Genomic DNA, 20,252 nt, shown 5'->3' with positions numbered 1-20,252 from the left:
AGCCTGTGCATTTGTTTAAGGTGAATTACCATCTTTTTTCTATGGAGTTTTTCAGTACACAGACCAAGTAGAGTGAAAACATTCAGTCCTTCCATCAGTCGACAAGAAGGTGTTGAGTTTCTGCTTTTAAAGGTTCTCTGTGACTTAAGAAATTTCCCTCTCTTCTCTCACTCTTAGTTTTGTTTTTAAACCGCACAAATGGATATAGAATCTTATCAAATGCTTTTCTGCTTTAGTTTATATAATCATGTGGTCTTTCTCTCCTGCCAATATGGTGCGTTGCTTTGCTTGATTTTCAAATACTATACCACCATTGCATCGCAGGAATGAACCCCATTTAGTCTTGGCACGTGGCTGTTTCTGTCCGTTCTTGAGTTCTGTGTACCAGCATTTTGTTATGGGCTTTGGATCCATATTTTTGAGGAATATTACTATATAGTTTTCTGTTCTTCGTAGTTACTTAAAACTAGATATGGCTCTCAGAGCATGTACATCGTGTTACTTAAAATGGTTTTAGTTAGCTAGTTAGTTTATGTGCGTTGGTGTTTTGTCAGCATGTATGTCTGTGTGAAGGTGCCAGAAGCCCTGGAACTGGAGTACCAGGCAGGCGTGAACTGTGGGTGGGAGGGATTGAACCGGGGTCCTCTGGAAGAGCAGCTGGTGCTCTTAACTGCTGAGCAGTCTCTTCAGCCCCCATTGTGTTCCTTACACCGTATCTTACTCAAATCTCATGTGTTTTAAAAAACAAATAGAATGATTAGTAATGGATTGCATCATCACACTTAGATACTGGCTTTATTTTATTTTTATTTTTATTTTTTGGTTTTTCTAGACAGGGTTTCCCTGTGTAGTCCTGGCTGTCCTAGACTTGCTTTGTGGACCAGGCTGGCCTTCAACTCACAGAGATCCCCCTGCCTCTCCCTCCTGAGTGCTGGGATTACAGGTGTGCGCCACTGTGCCCGGCTCCTGTAGTTTAAATTGGCTAGCTTGAACTGCCCTCTTTGTCTGACCTCTTCTCTCTGCGTTTCCATGTCTCTCACTTTGTTCATTTTGGGGACTTCAGTTGTGCTTCAAATGAAGGAGAGAAAAATGCATCAGTTCCGTCTTCAGGAAGGAGAAATGAGACTTCATACTTTATATATTTTAAAATGTCCCTGTAGTGATTGGGCTAATTCAGACTGTGGACCTATAAGATGGGATTTTCCTGATGGAGGTGTAGAAAGGGTTAATGGAATTTTCTTTAATAAAGTGAAATAATGTTCATAGCATCTAGATGAATCTTCCACATCTGTGTTCAGCCTCCCCTCTACTCTGGGGAAAAGCTCAATAACCTGATCGGAATTTACTATAAACTGTTACAGCTGGAAAAACAGTCTCTATGATGGACTTGTGATGTTTTCTTTCGAATGTGATGCCAAGCTGTACAGACTCCGTTCAACAGGCCGTTGGCATGGACAATACCCTGACAGCAACTTGTCTTCTTGTGCGCAGGAGGCAGGTGCCAAGCCCGTACTGCGACACGCTCAGGAGTAACCCGCTGCAGTTGACGTGCAGACAGGACCAGAGAGCCGTCGCTGTGTGTAACCTGCAAAGGTTTCCTAACCCCTTACCACCAGAGTACCAGGTAACACTAGTTCCCAGCCCAGCTTTAAGAATACAATTTTTAAAAAAGTAGTCTCTGTTTTAATTAAGAAAGTAAATCGCAGCCAGCACTGTGGTACACACCTTTAATCCTAGTGCTTCAGAGGCAGAGGCAGGCGTATCTCTGTGAGTTCGAGGCCAGCCTGGTCTACAAAGCAAGTCCAGGACAGCCAAGGCTACACAGAAAAACCCTGTCTCAAAAAAAAGAAAAGAAAAGAAAAGAAAGAAAGAAAGAAAAATCTCTTAAATCTTTTAAAAAAATATACGTTCCTGTGTGTTTTCTATGTTAAAAAGAGAAAGAATGCCTGCAGACCCCTCACATAGTAAAGCCAGACATGGTGGCGCACGCCTTGAATCCCAACACTCGGGAGACAGAGGCAGGTGGATTGCTGTGAGTTCAAGGCCAGCCTGATCTACAAAGCGAGTCCAGGATAGCCAAGGCTACCCAGAGAGACTGTCTCAGGGGAAATAAAGTCACATAGTGCCTTGCTGTGCCTTGAGGCAGCAGCCTAGGAAGCCCCAGGAACCTGCCCTATCTCCCCAGCAGCGGGGTCACAGGGCCTGCTTGCCCAGAAAGTGCTTTAGCCACTAAGCCACCATCCCTGCTCCTGACTTGATCTTTTTCTTTCTAATCATTGCTAACGTCTCCTTCTTTAAATTTCTCTAACTTATTCAGAAACAAAACTCTTGAGAGAAAACAATTTAGCTACCCTAATCCAGCTAACTAAAGGATGGGGAAGTCTGCTTTAAAATTAGTTAGATTTGTGCCGGGCGTGGTGGCGCACGCCTTTAATCCCAGCACTCGGGAGGCAGAGGCAGGCGGATCGCTGTGAGTTCGAGGCCAGCCTGGTCTACAAAGTGAATCCAGGATGGCCAAGGCTACACAGAGAAACCCTGTCTCGAAAAACCAAAAAAAAAAAAAATAAAATAAAATAAAATAAAATAAAATTAGTTAGATTTGTGCCGGGCGTGGTGGCGCACGCCTGTAATCCCAGCACTTGGGAGGCAGAGGCGGGCGGATCGCTGTGCGTTCGAGGCCAGCCTGGTCTACAAAGCAAATCTAGGACAGCCAAGGCTACACAGAGAAACCTTGCCTCAAAAAAAAATATTAGATTTGTGGGACCTTAAAGATGGTCAAGGGGATAGAGCTAACACTGTGGCATTGAGTGCACACATAGTACACTTACAGGCAAGAAGATACTTAAATACCTAAAAAATAGAAGAAAATAAATAGTTTCTAAACCTTTTCTAAAAGGTGAATAAAATGGCCCCATGTGTCCAGTCTGACCTTAATTTCCTCTCATGAAGCAGGCATGGTGGCGCTCACAGACTCAAGACCTGGTCGTGAACAACAAATCAAGTTCCTGTTCTTAGTCTCTAAGGTCCCTCACAAAGGAACCAATAGTGAGACACAGTGTCTCAGAAGCTGCTCAGTAGTGAGGTTCCAACATGGACTTGACATCACTGAGTACATCAGACACTGCCAGATGGCAAAGAGACCTCTAGGAACCATAGTCTGTTAGTATTAAGTGTGATTTATTTTCCCAGACAGGGTGCCCAGTAGCCCAGGCTGACCCTAAGTCCTCCTGCCTCAGCCTCCCATGTGCTGGGATTTACAGTCATGTGATCTTGCTGGCACAATGTGAACGTTTACAATGTACTTGGTGCCTTGCTCCCTTCGTATTCAGACTATTTCATATAAATAGCTTTAATTTTTCTCCAGTTTTTTCCCTAAGTTAATTAAACTTTCTCTATGTTTATTATTTTTGCTATATTGCTCAGATGGCCCCACCCTCCTGAGGCCTAGTAGTCCTTGTGTCTCAGCTTCCCCAAAAGGGGGTGCAGGCTGTAACACAGTCCATTAATGGTGCCTTGTATTTCATACTTGTGCTTTAGTTTTATGCTACATCAGCCCTCTTTTTTCTCCTATGTTTTGTGGTGTTTGTGAATCAAGGCCTTATTGTAGTCCTGACTGGCCTGGAGTTCACTACATACACCACAGATCCACCTGCCGTCATCTCCCAAGTGCTGGAATTAAAGGAATGTGCCACCATGCCTGGCTCTGTTGTATTGTGTTTTGGAGTTTTGTTTTGTTTTTTGTTTTCCCTATGTGTATACTTTTACCACTTATTAAAGACTAAAGTAAATATGCACACTAATGAAGTAGATGTGCACACTAGATGAGGTAGATGTGCACACTGAAGAGGTAGATATGCACACCAATGAGGTAGATGTGCATACTGATGAGACAGATGTGCACACTGATGAGACAGATGTGCACACTGATGAGACAGATGTGCACACTAATGAGGTAGATACACATGCTGATGAGATAGATGTGCACACTGATGAGGTAGATGCACATACTGATGATATAGATGCACACACTGATGATGTAGATATGCACAGTGATGATGTAGATGTGCACATTGATGATGTAGATGTGCACACTGACGAGGTAGCTATGCATGCTGATGAGGTAGACATGCTCATTTATTTTTACATAAATAGTTCAGTCTTTGCTGCAAGATATTCAGCATTTCTAGTGTGTAGCAGAATTATCAATATTTTTACTTTATAATTGCCATGTCATAAAAATACAGAGTACAACATGACAGAAATATGACGAGGGCCATTTCCAAAATTGTTGGAAATTCTAAGCCAATATGAGCCAAAACTCCTCTAACTGTTTTCATGAAGCTCAAGTCAGCAAGTCAGAGAGCAAATGTTTTGTTTTGTTTTTTGAGATAGGGTCTCTCTACATAGCCCTGGCTGTCCTGGAGCTCACTGTGTAGAACAGGCTGGCCTCGAACACACAGATATCCACTTGCCTCTGCCTCCCAGGTGTTGGGATTAAAGATATGTGCCACCATGCCCAGCCCAGAAACAATTTTAAAGATCAAACATTCTAACACAATATAATCCACAGATATCCCAGTTTAACACTTCATGCTAAGGAAGGAAAATATTAAGTGTCAATTTTAAGTCTTCCTTTTAAAACAACCAAATTCATCATCTTAATAGGTAACTTAATTATCTTACTGCTTATTTCTAAAGCTATAGTGCCCTGAAGAAACCCTGTGTGGCGTGTTACATCATCTTTACTGTACAGTTTATGGAGAAGACTGATCTACCATTTCATGGCACACGGCACAGGCAGGATGCTGTAATTGTCTGCGGTCTTGCTTTGATCTTACTTGTCTCCCCTCCTGTGATTTGTTCACAGTACTTTGATGAACTCAGCGGAATAGCTGCGGAGGATTTGCCTTACTATGGGGGGTCAGTAGAAATCGCTGACTATTGCCCCTTCAGTCAGGAGTTCAGCTGGCACCTAAGTGGGGAATACCAGCGCAGCTCGGACTGTAGGATACTGGAGAACCAACCAGGTCAGTGGTCCAGTGATGGAGGGCTGAGTACATCATACAGTTTTTCTTGTTGTTGTTTGTTTGTTTGTTTTTTTGAAACAGCCTTTTTCTGTATAGTCTTGGCTGTTCTGGAACTCTGTAGACCAGGCTAGCCTTGAACTCAAGATATAAGCCTGCTTCTGCTTCCTGAGTCCTGGGATTAAAGAATTAAAGATGTGCACCACCACACCTGGCTTAAATCTTTCCTCCTCCTCCTCCTCCTCCTCCTCCTCCTCCTCTTCCTCCCCCTCCTTCTGGTTTTTCGAGACAGGGTGCCTTGCCTGTTCTACACTCACTTTGTAGACCAGGCTAGCCTTGAACTCACAGCAATCCACCTGCCTCTGCTAAGATTAAAGACATGCACTACCACACCTGGCTTCAACCACTTTTTAAAAATGCAAATGTTTCAGGCTTTGCCCTCTATAGTATGGAAGGTTACAGAGACTACAAAATGAACAGGGTCTCAAGATTTAGCTTGGATTATAGTTGCGGAACCCTGCTTTGCACAACGTTTGTTACTCTTTTCAAAGACTTGAAATTCGTAGATAAATGCTATGTAGATTTGGTTTTGCTTTTTTCCATTTCATAGCTCATAAAAGTAAGATTTTAAAAAAACTTTTAGAAAATAAAATTCTTCTCTATATATACTATTTCAAAATGGACTACTTAAACTCTATATTTTAAAACATGAAACTTGGGCTGGAGAGATAGCTCAGTGGTTAAGAGCACTGACTGCTCTTCCAGAGGCCCTGAGTTCAATTCCTAGCAATCACACGGTGGCTCACAACCATCTATAATGAGATCTAATGTGCACTGTATACATAATAAATAAATCTTTAAAATAAAACATGAAACTCAGGCTGGCAAAATGATTCAGCAGATAAAAGCACTTGCCGTCTAATCTTGGTGACCTAAGTTCGATTTCTAGGACCCACGTAAAAGTGAGAGAAGAGAACATATGCACAGAGCTGTCCTCTGACCTTCACACAGGCACCTTGTATGCTCGGCCAAACCCGTATGTCAGGCACACGTGTGTACATACAAATCATAAATGCAGCATATAAACATCAGGAGAACACTGTAACTAGAACCTAAAGACTCCATCTCTTTGCCTACAAAGCACTAAAAGGCCAGTCACCCACACATCCGCAGCTATGGGCTTAGCCTGTGACTAGCAGATGAGTTTCCAGAAGGTACCACAAGCTGAAGATACAAAAATCTCAGCCTGTGGGAGGCGGAGGCAGGAAGATCCAGCCTGAACCACGCAGCCAGACACTACCTCCAAAAACCTTTCCTGAGTCACATGAGAGGGACACCTTACTTAGGCCACCCAGAGGGTGACTCTTGTTTTGGTATCTAATCCCTGATTTTTAGTGCCAGGTCCTGTGTGCAATTAGCCCAGATACATGGGGCCCACACTGATTCTTTTCTGAAATCCCAGTTGAATTTGGAGTCTTGTTTATCCTTTTTCAGTTTGAAATTTTCCACTGGGCAAATTTCATTTGTTTATATGTTTTTGTTCTGGGAGGTAGTCTCCCTCTGAGACAGGCTCAAACACACAGCATTCATCCTGCCTTGCCTTCCAAGATCTAGGATTGCAGATGTGAGCGCCGGGCCTGCCTCAGCGCGTTAGGTTTTTAAATCCACTTTTATGCTGCTATTGTTTATACAGTGTTCTGCCTGCATGTATGCCTGATTGCCAGAAGGAGGCACTAGATCTCATTATAGATGGTTGTGAGCCACCATGTGGTTGCTGGGAATTGAACTCAGGACCTTTGGAAGAACGGCCAGTGCTCTTAACCTCTGAGCCATCTCTCCAGCCCTGTGCTGCTGTTGTTAAAGCCAGGGTCTCCTGTAGCCCAGGCTGCCCTCAGGTTTGCAATCTTCTTGTCTTTGCCTCCCCAGGACAATGTTTAATAATGAGTAGAATGCCTGATGTCTTGTTCTCTGTAGTCGCAGGCAGTGTGAGAAAAGACTGTTTGTGTTTGTTTCAGAGAGGTTTAAAAACTACGGTGCAGAGAAGTACGGCCCGCACTCTGTCTGCCTGCTTCAGAAGTCAGCGTTTGTCATGGAGCAGTGTGAGAGGAAACTCAGTTACCCAGACTGGGGGAGTGGGTGCTACCAGGTAAGCCGGGGCCTCAGCCACTATCCAAACATGTATTTTATTCCATGTGTTTTCCTATCTGAGATTGTAATTGATAAAGCTTGCATAGGTGATTTACTGGCCATTCCTTTCACTTACTTGAGTTTTGTAATTATTAGTTTGAGTTCTATGGTTTGTGAAAATACTGCCATTTCTTTGAGAGAAATTGCTTTTAACCTTCTGTTTGGAGTTTATATAATTTGAGCTAGCAGGCATGGTTGTGCATGTTTTTAATCCCAGCACTCCAGAGGCAAAGGGTGGTGGATCTCTGTGAGTTCAAATCCAGCCTGGTCCGCGTAGCAAGTTCCAGGCCAAGCCAGGGCTACATAGATCCTGTCTTCAAATAAATAAATAAAAGCAGATTATTTATATATTAACAGGTTCTTTCCTTTCACTTCTGGGCATAAATCCTGAAGAAATAATGGAAAATATGTAATTTTGTCCTTGATACTTTGTAAGGCAATGTGTGGCTTCCCCCTTGTTCCTGGGGTCATTGGCCACTGGTCCTCAGGAACAAGGGAGCAGAGGCGATAAATTGAGATTCACTGGCCCAAGAGCATGAATGCAAACGACCTTCTGGGCCCAGTTGTGGGGAGGCAGATCAATTTTATTCGGGGTGAATGAGGTTTATATAGAGCTTTGGGGAGGAGGTGTGGATATCCAAGGTGGGCAGTGGTCATTGGCTGAAGGGCTAAGGTACTGAGATGCCTCATTTGCATGGGGAGGCATCCAGGAAGCCCAAGTGATTGCTGAACAGGTTCTATTGGGAGAGAGGGGGCTGGACCTGTAATTTCCCGAAGGACTACAAGACATTTTTCAGGTAGAGGGTGTGGGGGTCTGAGCTCCCTGAGGTAGAGAAGAGGAAGCAGACTGCGACCTTAGCAGCACGGTTTCCTGACAGTAATGTGCAGTTTTATGTCAAAAAGTTTCTAGAGGAAACCGAGGGTGGAGCTTGGTGGGAGAGTGTTTGCCTTGCATGCTCAAGGACCTGGCTTTGATCTCCAGCACCACAGCAGGGGGAAGGTACAGCAGACACTCACCCTAGATGAGGGTGCCCCTGTATTAAGAACACGTCCAGCCCAGCACAGTGGCACATGCCTTTAATCCCAGCAGTCGGGAGGCAGGGGCAGGCAGATTGCTATGAGTTCAAGGACAGCCTGGTCTACAAAGGGAGTCCAGGACAGCCAGGGCTACACAGAGAAACCCTGTCTCAAAAAACCAAACCAAACAAACAAACAGAGAACAGGTCTAGACCCAGGAGTTCTGTGAATGGAGAACACTGAACTGATGAGTTTTCCATAGTTAGTGTCCATGGCTGTGACAAAACACCATGACAAAAAACAACCTGGAGCGAGGCATGGTGGCACACGCCTTTAATCCCAGCACTCAAGGAGGCAGTGGCAGGCCAATCCCAGTGAGTTCAAGGTCTACAAAAAAGTCTGGGACAGCCAAGGCTATACAGAGGAATCCTGTCTCGAAAAACAAAGCAAAGAAACCAAAAAAACCAACCTGGGGAGGAAGCAGTTTAGTTTATTTCAGTTTACAACTTTCAGGTCCTTCTCTATTAGTGGGGAAACTCAGGGCAGGAACTCAGGAGGTAGGAACCTGGAGGCAGGAACTCAGAGAAGGAACCTGGAGGCAGGAACTCAGAGAAGGAACCTGGAGGTAGGAACTCAGGGCAGGAACCTGGAGACAGGAACTCAGGGCAAGAACCTAGAGGCAGGAACAACTTGGAGGAGTGCTGCCTACTGGCTTGTTTCTCATGACTGCCTCAGCCTGGCTTCTTATACAACTCCACCCCATCTGCCCAGCATTGGCATCCCCCACAGTAGCCATGTCTCTCCCACACAATTCAATAATCCAGAAAGTGCCATGCCAGACAGACTTGCCTATAGGCTAATCTTTTAGAGGCATGTTCTCAAATGACTCTAGCTTATGTTAAGTTGACATTAAACTAACCAGGACATTATAGAAGAATGTGATCCAGGGCTGGAGAGATGGCTCAGAGGTTAAGAGCACTGCCTGTTCTTCCAAAGGCCCTGAGTTCAATTCCCAGCAACCACATGGTGGCTCACAACCATCTATAATGAGATCTGGCCCCCTCTCCTGGCGTGTAGGTGTACTTGCTGGCAGAACACTGTATACATAAATAAATCAGAAGAAGGAGGAGGAGGAGAAAGAAGAAGGAGGAGGAGGAGGAGGAGGAGGAGGAGGAGATCCTCAGACCTGAACTATAAACATTCCTAGTGCTGTGTTAGCTACAAGAGCTGAGCTAAACTGGGCAGTGGTGGCACACGCCTTTAATCACAGCCCTTAAGAAGCAAAGGCAGGCATATCTCTGTGAGTTCAAGGCCAGACTGATCTACACAATGAGTTCCAGGACAGCCAGAGCTATGCAGAGAAACCCTGTCTCAAAAAAGCCAAAAGAGAAAGAAAAAGAAGAAAAACAAACAGACTCTTGCTGACTTAATTCTTCTCCCTATTCGAAGGTTTCTTGCTCGCCTCAAGGTCTGAAGGTTTGGGTTCAAGATTCCTCATATCTGTGTAGCCGCGCTGGGCAGGTCCTCGCTGTGCGCATTCAGATGAACGGCTGGATTCACAATGGGAACCTGCTGTGCCCTTCCTGCTGGGACTTCTGTGAGCAGTGTCCGCCAGAGACTGACCCTCCAGCTGCTAACCTGACCGGAGCCCTTCCTCTGGGTGAGTGTACCCTTGGCAATTGGAGGAATGGGGAAGAGTAAAGTGAGCTGTTCCTCACACGATACTGAAAGGAGGGTTCCAGCAGGCCATGCTCTGACACACACATATGCGCGCGCGCGCGCGCGCGCGCGCACACACACACACACACACACACACACACCCTTTATTTTTCTGAGGCAGAGTTTTTCTGTGTAGCCCTGACTGTCCTTGAACTCACTCTGTAGACCAGACTGGCCTGAACTCACAGAGACACACCTGCTTCTGCATCCTGGATGCTAGGATTAAAGGTGTGCACCACCACCACAACCACTGGGCTCCTTTTCCTCTAATTTGAGGTTCTTTAGGAAAATCCTGCTGGTAAAGAGCAAGGATGAGGAAGGCCCTGGGGGAAGACCCCTGGCAACCCTCTCAAGGCCACTCTGGGGGAAGACCCCGGAAACCCTCTCAAGGCCGCTCTGGGGGAAGACCCCGGAAACCCTCTCAAGGCCACTCTGGGGGAAGACCCCAGCAACCCTCTCAAGGCCGCTCTGGGGGAAGACCCCGGCAACCCTCTCAAGGCCATGGCAGTGGCTCTTACACCTCCTCTTTTTGAAACTAAGAGTGAACAAAATTCTGCTTACCAAATGCAAAAAGAAGCAAAATATATTTTAGTTATAATTGGGTGAGACACTCAAAACGGAGTCTGGAAGATGGGTCAGTGGGTAAAATACTTGCTTTCAAAGCAGGAGGGCCTGAGTTCAAATCCCCAAGACTTACATAAGAAGCCAGGCATGGTAGTGCTTGCCTGTAACCCCAGCTCTTTGCAGTGGAGTCAGGAAGACTCTACGGGCTCCCTGGTCAGCAGCCTAGCCATTCAGTGAACTTCAGGTCACTGAGAAAGCGCATCTCAGAAGTGTACAGGAAGGGAAACTCGCCAGGCGTGGTGGCACACACCTTTAATCCCAGCACTTGGGAGGCAGAGGCAGGTGGATCACTGAGTTTGAGGCCAGCCTAGTCTACAAAGCAAGTCTAGAACAGCCAAGACTACACAGAGAAACCCTGTCTAGAAAAAAAAAAAAAAACAGAAAAAGAAAAAGAAAGGAAGCCCAGCGGCAGCCTCTGGCTTCCGTGCACCTTTATATGTGTACACCTTTAAATGTGTCTGCATACACAGCGCAAAAAGGGATTGGCACCTACAAAGAGGAGAAAAGTGCCCGAGACACAAATGCACATACAAAACGAGAAAGGCATTGGGTTGTAAGGACGAGACAGCTCTCACTGAAGAGTACTCAGGGTGGCAGACTGCTCTCATCCGAAATATCTGGAAATAGAATTGTTTTGGAATTCAGGGGTTTTATGATTTGGGAATGTTTGCAATATACTAGTGAGCTGTCTTTGAGACCTAAATGTAAAGACACCGACGTACTGACATTTCTGTGTGCTTTGTGCTTTGTGCACATGCCCTGAGAGTAATTTGATACAGTATTTTTGGTGCGCCTGTGTTTTGGTCAGGTCAGATATGGAATTTTCCATGAGTGAAGTCATGTCTGTCTGAGAACACTTTGTATTTCGGGTCTTTGGATTAGGGATGGTCAGTGCCCGCATTCATTCCGTGAGACTAGTTGCTGTTGTGAGGCGATACACCCCAGTGCCTCCTCTAGAACCAGCAGGAGGTTGGAAGGGTTGGCTTCAGAAGGCTGTCCACACTGATGGTGTTCACACTGAGCGCTAAGCGCAGAATTTGTGAATCCTTAACTTAAAGTGACTTTATGGTCGGAGTGATTTGACAGCAAGGTAGCATTTTTGAATATTATAAATGCTGTTTTTCCCAACTGTCGGTTTTTTTTTTTTTTAATCAGTTAAATGCAAGTTCCACAGTCAGTCTGTTTGGTTGGTTGGTTTTGGTTTTGGTTTTTGACAGGGTTTTTCTGTGTAACCCTGGCTTCCCCCCACCCTCTCATGCTCTACAGTCTTTTTAATGTACATTGGTGTCTTTGCCTGTATGTCTGTCTGTGTAAGGGTGTTGGGTCCCCTGGGAACTGAACACAGGTCTACTGGAAGAACAGCCAGTGCTCTTAACCGCTGAGCCATCTGTTCAACCCACCATGGTTTGTTTAAAAGGAGTGTGTGTCACCAGGTTGTCATGGTACATGCTTTGAATCCCAGCACTTAGGAGGCAGAGGCAGGAGGATCTCTGTGAGTTCGAGGCCAGCCTGGTCTACAGAGTGAGTTCCAGGACAGTCAAGGCTACATAGAGAAACCCTGTATCAAAAAAAAAAAAAAAATGAGGGTGTCATTCAGTTTATAGGTGAATGTTTCTATAAGTGGGACAGCTCTGTGGGAAAAGATGCACTGGCAGTTGGGAGCCAAGGAGTATCACAAAGCCACACTGCACAACAAACCCAGGAGGATGGCTGCCTGTGCTTGGGCAAGAAGCAGCAGAGAACTGAGTGTAAAACAGGGTCTGTACAGGGTCTCCCTCTGTCACCCAAGGTGGCCTGGAGCTTTCTGTAGTGACCTCCTGGATCACAGGGGTGCACAGCATGCCCTGTTTATGGAGGACTGGGGATTGAACACACAGCCTCAGGCACACAGGGCAAGTGCTCTACCACTGAGCCGTAGCTCTAGGCGCTCTTCCTCCCTCTCTCTAAAGGTGGTCCTTGCTCACCGCTCAGTACTGGGATGCTCTAACCGCAGACACGTGCCTGTTTTGTTTTCTACCCTAGATCTCTGCTCCTGTTCTTCCAGTCTGGTGGCCACGCTCTGGCTCCTCCTAGGCAATCTGTTTCCTCTGCTGGCTGGATTTCTTCTGTGTGTGTGGCACTAGGAACGGAAAAGCAAATTCTCAAGATGACAGTTTTGTCATGTTCCCATGAACAAAGCACAAAACCTGGGTGAGCGCCCACCCATGCAGATGGTGCCATGCCGACGGCAGAGGTGGCATCCCGACCTCTGGCTTGGAAGTGCTGACCGCAGTAGGACTGTGAAGTGTATAGCTCCTTGGCAGCCGCTCCTCACCAGCCATGCAGCCCCCTCGGATCGTGGGGAGGAGGGTACAAGTGCCCAAGGCTCCTTAGTTTACAGATGTGCAATCTCCTGGCAGCTCTCCTTCGAATGCGGGGCGGATGGTGGAACTTGCCAAGGTCACATACCTCAGCTTTTGCGTTAACTGAAAGTCCATGAGCACCAAGGTCACTCAGCTGGTGGAGCCCTGCAGAGCTTAAGCTGAGGATCCTGTCCTCCCAAGTACAGAAATGCTCATGTCTCCCGTGTCACCATTGCACACGTTTTAAATGAACACCTGGACACGAACCACTCACACCGTCATGCTGCTTGTCAGTTCCGTGTTGCTAACGCTTCTGGCTTGAGCGCGTTTGCCTTTCCTGCCGGCTGTGTGGCCCTTCGCTGAGCCTTCGCTGTCAGTGTGTTGTTAGCCTCAGTCCTCAGCCGTCTCCAGCTGAGCTCAGCGCCCGCTTCATTTCATAGCAACGTGGAAAACCGTGGGAGAGCGTGAAGTGCAGTGCACTGTAAGAGTGTTGAAATTGTGCAAACAGAAGGCCCCATGACTGTGTGTGCGTCCGGTAATGTTCAGACCAGCTGTAATCCACCAAACCCAGCTGGGCCTCTCTGGCCTCTGTAAACTTTAAGGTTCGTACCTGGACTGGCATACAGGTACTTACAAGACTGCTCAGCTGCTACAGAAGAACTGCTAATATTGGAAAGTTATTTCATGGAGAAGAAGAAAACCTCAGTTAAGACAAGGTGACCTGAATTGCTTCCTAACAGCAAAATGTAAGCTTGGCGTCCAGCCTGCCCATAGGGCCATCCTTGACTGTTTGACCTTTGTTTAAATGTCCGTTTGCCCCCACGTTTGACACTCTGCACCACGTGGATTCTGTGACACAGTTCTCTCATGTAGCAGAGCTTACCAACCCTCTAGTAACTCAACTTTGAAATCCTTTGATTAGAAGCGATGTCCTGTTTTTCTCCCTAAAGATAATCAGTTCCTGTAGGGCTGTAAACACAGCCTTCAGGACCAGCGAGCTAGCTCGGTGGCAAAGGCACTTACTGCCAAGCCTGATATCCTGAGTCTGATTCCTGGAGACCACATGCAAGAAAAAGGAGACTAGCCTCTGACACACACAGGCAGGCACGCACACACACACACACACACACACACACACACACACACACAAATACACACACACACACAGGCACACATGCGCAAATAAATGTAAAACAATTTTTCAGATGAAACATGACATTTAGACACACTCCTCTTCCTCCCCGAGTTCCATTCAGCATCCAGCTGTTGAGTGCTCTGTTTAAGAAGTGTACAAGTAAAGCTGAGCATGGTGGCCTGGAATCCCAGCTCTTGGCAAGTAGACGCAGGAGGATCATGAGTTCAAGGCCATTCTCAGCTCTATAGGGAACTTGAATTTGCAGCCAGTTCTGGCTGTGTGAAACACTGCTCGGGGAGGAGAGAAAGGAAAGGAATCACATAGGGGAGGGAAACACCGTGGTGCTAAGTAGTAGCTGCAACTCTCTGTGGCACTGCAGGAGCCTCGCCCTTTGTTCAAAGGCAGAACCTTAAGGGACGCACTTGCTTGCAGTATAAGTTGGAGGTGTTCAACATTGTGCAAAGCTGAGGGTCCTACCCTCCGCCACCCTCAGCTAAAAGGAAGTCCTGGTCTGCAACCAGCACTCCGTGTTTTGCCAGCGTTCTGTACTCTTTAAGTTGTACAAAGCGAGAGAAACGCAAGTATGTTTTTAAAGAAATATACAATATTCTGGGCGTGGTGGCACATGCCTTTAGTCCTAGCACTTGGGAGACAGAGGCTAGTGGATATCTGAGTAGAAGGCCAGTCGGGTCTACAAAGCAAGTTCCAGACCAGCCAGGGATACATAGTGAGATGAAGCTGCCTTTAAAAAGAAGAAGAAGAATGAATGAAATGCACATTAAGCCTGCATACCTATGATGACTATGAATCGTCCTATAAAACGTATAAAGAATTTCACCAAAAACAGCTGTGGAGTCTATGATGGCTTGACAACATCTCGACTGTTGTGCAGCAATGCCATTTAGGTAGTATTGTTTCCAAGCATGGTGCTTTTTATACTTGAAGTATATTTTTGCTTTACTTTTTAATTAATATAATTATATTTGCACTAATGACTTTCTGGAGAAAATGTTACAGATTACTTTTTTTGGGGGGGAGGTTTATATTTATTAAGCTTGGAATGTGGTGTCCCAGCGTTTCCTCTGCACAAACGTGAAACTTAATGCAGCCGGTGTCAAGAAAACACTGAACTCCACAGAGTGTCACCAGCTATGCTGCTTTGTCCCTTCCTTCTCAGTGAGGCCAGCGCCCACATAGTGTGCTTAGCAAGACTAAGTCGGTCACCCAGAGTAAGGGGCTCATTGTCATCACTTAGGATATGGCAACAAAGGAATGGCTCCTGCAGTCTGAGCTTCCGGTGCAGAATTAGCTGTAGAATTTTGAAGCAGCCTTCACACTAGTGGTCTGTGGCGGATTAGCCCTCTCACGTCGCAAGGACAAAACCAGTGGCCCCTGGAAGGACCCAGGCAGGGTGCTCCGAGTGGAAGTGAGGAGGGGCAGGAAGGAGACGAGGGGTCGGGGGCAGCTGACTGGAGTCCCTTCCTGAATCAGGTCAAGTGCTTATAAAAACTGACTACCTCGGTGTTCAGTTCAAACAGGGCGTTGGAAGTGTTTTAAGGTCCTGGGTGTCCAACATACCAAGTGACTTGTCTCAGGTTTTCCCAGAATTCACAGGAAGGAAGCAAAGCCATGTGAGGGGCCTTGGGCAGAGGCAGGAAAGGAGCTGGGCAGCGTTTGATAGTCTGTGTGTTGACTCCTCCAGTTTTCTCCTGCACAGCATCCTTCCAGTAATCCTCACGTTCTCCCTATAGTATTCTTATATTTTTTAAGACCAAATGGGCACTCTAAAAATGTTACAAATTATGCTTAGCATTAGTTTTCAGCCTAAGATGGCTTAGAGTTTATTGAGATTTAAAGATATAATTGTATGGGTTGTAAGTAGCTTTAGGAAGATACAATTAAGTATATCAGAGTATTTCGTGAAATGTTATCAGCGTTCTCTTCAATATTAGAATTACAGATTAAGCCTGTAATCAGGCCACGCCTGTAATCCCAGCACTCGGGAGATAGAGGCAGGAGGATTGTCATTTTAGGAGCAGCCTGGGCTACAGAGAGAGACACTATCTCAGTCCTGCTTCGCCACCACCCCATCCCCGAAATAAAGAAGAAAATTTCCCGAATGCAGCCACGTATAAAACCGCTGGGTGGTTCCGAATCTTTACACGCTAACACTTGCTGAGGGCTAGGTCACTGCTGGGCACGCTCAGCCTCCCGGAGTCTCCAGCCTGCGTTCTGTGTTCCATGCCTTGCCCAGCCTTGTGATTAGAAGCCACATGAACAGCGGCTCCAAAGACCGTCTCCAAAGACAGCCAAGTGGGCCCTGCAGGCGATGGACATCTCTCAAAGGCCTACAGCCGGCTTCACGTGGGTACAGTTCTCCCTGCCGTGACCTTTGCCCCTGCCCTGGAGGACTGACAGGCTTTGCTGAAGTCTGCGCTGTTCATTCTGAAGAAAGAGTTGACCTGGAAAGAAGGGTTGTTTTTTTTTTTGTTTGTTTGTTGTTGTTGTTTTCTTTTTAAAATTAGGTTGGGACTGGAGAGGAAATTCTTTTATGTTTACATTTTTAATAAGTAAAGTAGATTTAAATATTAGTCTTTATGGTGGTGAACTTGAAGTGTAATATATTCCTTAGAAGAACACAACTTTAATAAAAATGGAAACTGACTTGTAGCTTCTCTTTACCTAAACACCATTAACTTTTTAAAGCCTAGATAAGAAACACAAACGTAGTCATGAACTCTACTGGGGAAAGATTTATGTACGTGTGAGCAAAGCTGTCGCACATCCAGAGTGGGGCAGGTCATGTGGACAGCTACAGGGACAGGGACAGCCCTTGAAGAACTGAGCTGGGAAGAAAGCAGACCAGACAGATCTCTCCAGAACACTGTGACCCCTGCTGCTGCTCCTGCTGCTGCTGCTGCTGCGGCCCAGGAGCTTCGCTCCATGACCGACCTGAGCCACATAGTGCAAACCCTGTGGCCATCGTGATGGAGAGCAACTTCTGGATAACTCACATGTGAGTATAAGCGAGCATCCTTCCCCCCCATGGGCCTGGACCTGCCTTCCCAGTATGCACTTGGAGCTGATCTGCTATGACACACAGCCAAGTGCTTGTGCAGCTGATCAGATTCTCGTTATTGAGCAGAGAGCTGTATGGGGATTTCCTAATAATCTTTAGATTCTTTTTAAAGCTCTAACTATTTCATATAAGTACCCATGACTACAAACAATAAATTCTATTTGCTCATCACGCTGACAGTAAGGTTCGTAGTGTTTTATCGTCTTCTCCTTCAGTGTGGTCATAAAATAGCTCACTTAGAGAACCCTGTTACAGATTTTACTCTTTTCATCCACAGCCTTTCTCACAGATTTTCCTTTGTTTTGACTAGGTCTCCTGTAACCCAAGCTGGCCTCGAGCTCCTGATCCTCCCGTCTCCACCTCTTAAATATTAGGATTATAGAAATGCACCACTATGCCCAGCTCAGTGATTTTTTTTTTTTATGAAGGAAACAACTTTTATGGTTCCACTGAAGGTTCAAGTTTAAAGTTTCCAGAATAAGGGCCCAGGGATGTGGCTCCTTCAGTACAGTGTTCACCGTGCAATCACGAGGCTCTGAGCTTGGACCCCAGCACCTACATGAAATAGCAAGCTTGGTGTCACAAACCTGCAGCCCCAGGGTTGGGAAGGCAGACACAGGAGGATCTGAGGGGCTCATAGGAGGGCTCCAGTTACAGTGAGAGGGTCCCCAAAACTAGGGCAGCTAGAGAGGGGAATACAGAGAGTAAGAGCACTTGCTTGTTCAATACCCAGGACCTCAGTTAAGGGGTGGGCCACACTCTAGAGACTCCAAAGCCCCTTATGGCCTCCGAGGACACCTGCCCTCCCACGGGGCATGCATATTAAACACACACAAAAAGGTGGAGAGAAATGGAGGAAGACACTTGACAGCTCCCTCTGGCCCCCAATTGCACATGCACAGACATGATCACATCCCTCATGCACACCATACACAAATGTTCAGCTAGGTGAGGCCCACCCGTAATCTCTGCACTTGGGAGGCCATGTTAGAGATGTAGCAATCTCAAGGCAGTCCTGAGAGTAGAACATTTCAGAATAAATCAGGTATTTTAAATATGCGATGTGGGGCTGGAGAGATGGCTCAGAGGTTAAGAGCACTGCATGCTCTTCCAAAGGTCCTGAGTTCAATCCTAGCAACCCCATGGTGGCTCACAGCCATCTATAATGAGATCTGGTGCCCTCTTCAGGTGTGCAGGTATACATGCAGGCAGAACACTGTATACATAATAAATAAATTTTTTAAAGATTTATTTATTATTTATACAGTATGTGGCCTGCATGTGAGCCAGCAGGCCAGAAGAGGGCACCAGATTTCATTATAGATGGTTATAAGCCATCATATGGTTACTGGGAATTGAACCCAGGACCTTTGGAAGAACAGCCAGTGCTCTTAACCTCTGAGCCATCTCTCCAGCCCATAAAGAAATCTTAAAAAAAAAAAATCGGGAGGCAGAGGCAGGCGGATCATTGTGAATTCAAGGTCAGCCTGGTCTACAAAGTGAGTCCAGGACAGCCAAGATAACACAGAGAAGCCCTGTCATGAAAAACCAACAACAACAACAAATAAATAAATAAAAATAAATATGTGATGTGGGGCAGGTATGGATAGTTCAGTGGTTTGCTGCCACAAACTGTTCACTTCCCAAGACCCATATGGTAGAAGGGGAGAAACAGCTCCTGAACGCTGCCCTCTGACCTCCACATGCAGGCTTTTATATCTTAGATTCAGTATATATTAGCACTCAGTGCCAGCCAGCCCAGATACTTGTTCCAATCTCAGTAGACATTAGGGACTCAACAGCTTTGTAACGGCGCCTTAGTGAAACTACTCAAATCACAGCCTCCGTGCAGCTCCTCGTTCCCCCGCCTTAGGTCTCTCCTGCTGCACATCACAAGTGCTCCAGGCTGAAGGAGGACCCTCGTGTGTGCACACTCACTGGTGTTCGTGGGAAGAGTCTGACGGATTTGACCCAGGATGCATAAACCTCTGCAGGTAGGTAATCACAAAGACCAGTGGGTGTGACTGCCTCACCACAGCTGCCCAGCGGCTCCGAGTGCCTGGGACAGCTGGGCCACTCCTGACTGACTGCCCACAGGAAGTCAGGCTGACTCTGGGGTTACACTTCCATGGTTCCTAGCCCGACCCGTGCCGTTGTCAGGAAGGACTTCATACGCGTGTTAGTGTTTCCAGTTTAGGAATTGTTCAGTTTACCAACTCTGCAGACCCACCCCCAGCTTTCCTCGAATATTAGATCAGAATCTCTAATTGTTTGCATAACTTAATTCTCTAAATTATGATGTCTTTATGAACTTGTCCCTACTCTAAAAATGGTCCAGGAACTTGACTCAAATGCTTTGCCGTGGATTTTCAGTCTCCAAATACATGAAAGTGTGATGAGACATGACTGAGTGTGTGACTGTCTGCTGTGTTTCTCACAGCCAGCTTAAGAAAGCTAAGGAGAAAGACTGTGTAAGTGTTCCTTAATGCTTGGGGATAGCGTTCTGGTGAGGTGAAATGTCTGCCGGCCACAGCCCTGTACCGAGGCAGATGAGAGGCTTTCCCAGTGATGGACTCAGTCCCAGGACTGACTGAGGACCCAGTTGACTTCTCTGTTAATTCACAATCCCCTGACCACATCAGTTGCCTAAAGTGCCAAGGCTGAGGACTGAGCTGTTGGCCTGTGAGGCTCATGGGACCTTCCCGGTGCAAACTATAGCAGAGTCTCCAGAGAGAAGAGACTGGACCGACTGAGAACAGAGAGGCAGCCACATCCAGAGTGTGCAACACACTTAGCCTCCACTGTGAGGTGAGATGCTGGGCTCCGGCTGCCAGGAAGGAGACCTCTGTCTATCAGGAATGCAGTCTGAGGAATAGTGAAGGTTTAATATGTAGCTTTTTGGCAAAAGAGATGGTTTAGTGTGGTGACCATTAACACAAAGACACAGCTCTTACCTCAAAGGGAATAAGAAAGTTTATTGTGGAGGCAAATATGAGTGACTGTGGCCAGGGAACAGAAATGCAGGTCACTCCCCAGTACCATGTGTTACCATGGTAACAGTTTAATGAAGGTTCAGCACCAGAACAAAGAAAGTTATAAACCAAGCAGTTTTCCCGTTGGTGGAA

At 46.3% G+C, this 20,252-nt stretch overlaps 1 protein-coding gene across 1 annotated transcript in view; it reads left to right on the top strand.

The window, feature by feature from the left end:
• LMLN (leishmanolysin like peptidase) overlaps positions 1 to 16,712 on the top strand; it is a 53,259-nt gene extending 36,547 nt beyond the window's left edge. The window contains exons 13-17 of the mRNA XM_084802148.1: positions 1,492 to 1,624; positions 4,868 to 5,027; positions 7,040 to 7,170; positions 9,678 to 9,888; positions 12,594 to 16,712. Of these exons, the coding sequence (XP_084658274.1) occupies positions 1,492 to 1,624; positions 4,868 to 5,027; positions 7,040 to 7,170; positions 9,678 to 9,888; positions 12,594 to 12,694 (736 nt within the window). The 3' untranslated portion in view covers positions 12,695 to 16,712. The remainder of the gene's footprint in view (positions 1 to 1,491; positions 1,625 to 4,867; positions 5,028 to 7,039; positions 7,171 to 9,677; positions 9,889 to 12,593) is intronic.
• The last annotated feature ends 3,540 nt before the right edge of the window (positions 16,713 to 20,252 follow it).

This window comes from Acomys minous (assembly GCF_964271855.1).
Source record: "Acomys minous genome assembly, chromosome: 11".
NCBI lineage: Eukaryota > Metazoa > Chordata > Mammalia > Rodentia > Muridae > Acomys > Acomys minous.
The sequence above is the reverse complement of the archived record's forward strand: the minus strand, read 5'-3'. Positions and strand labels throughout refer to the sequence as shown.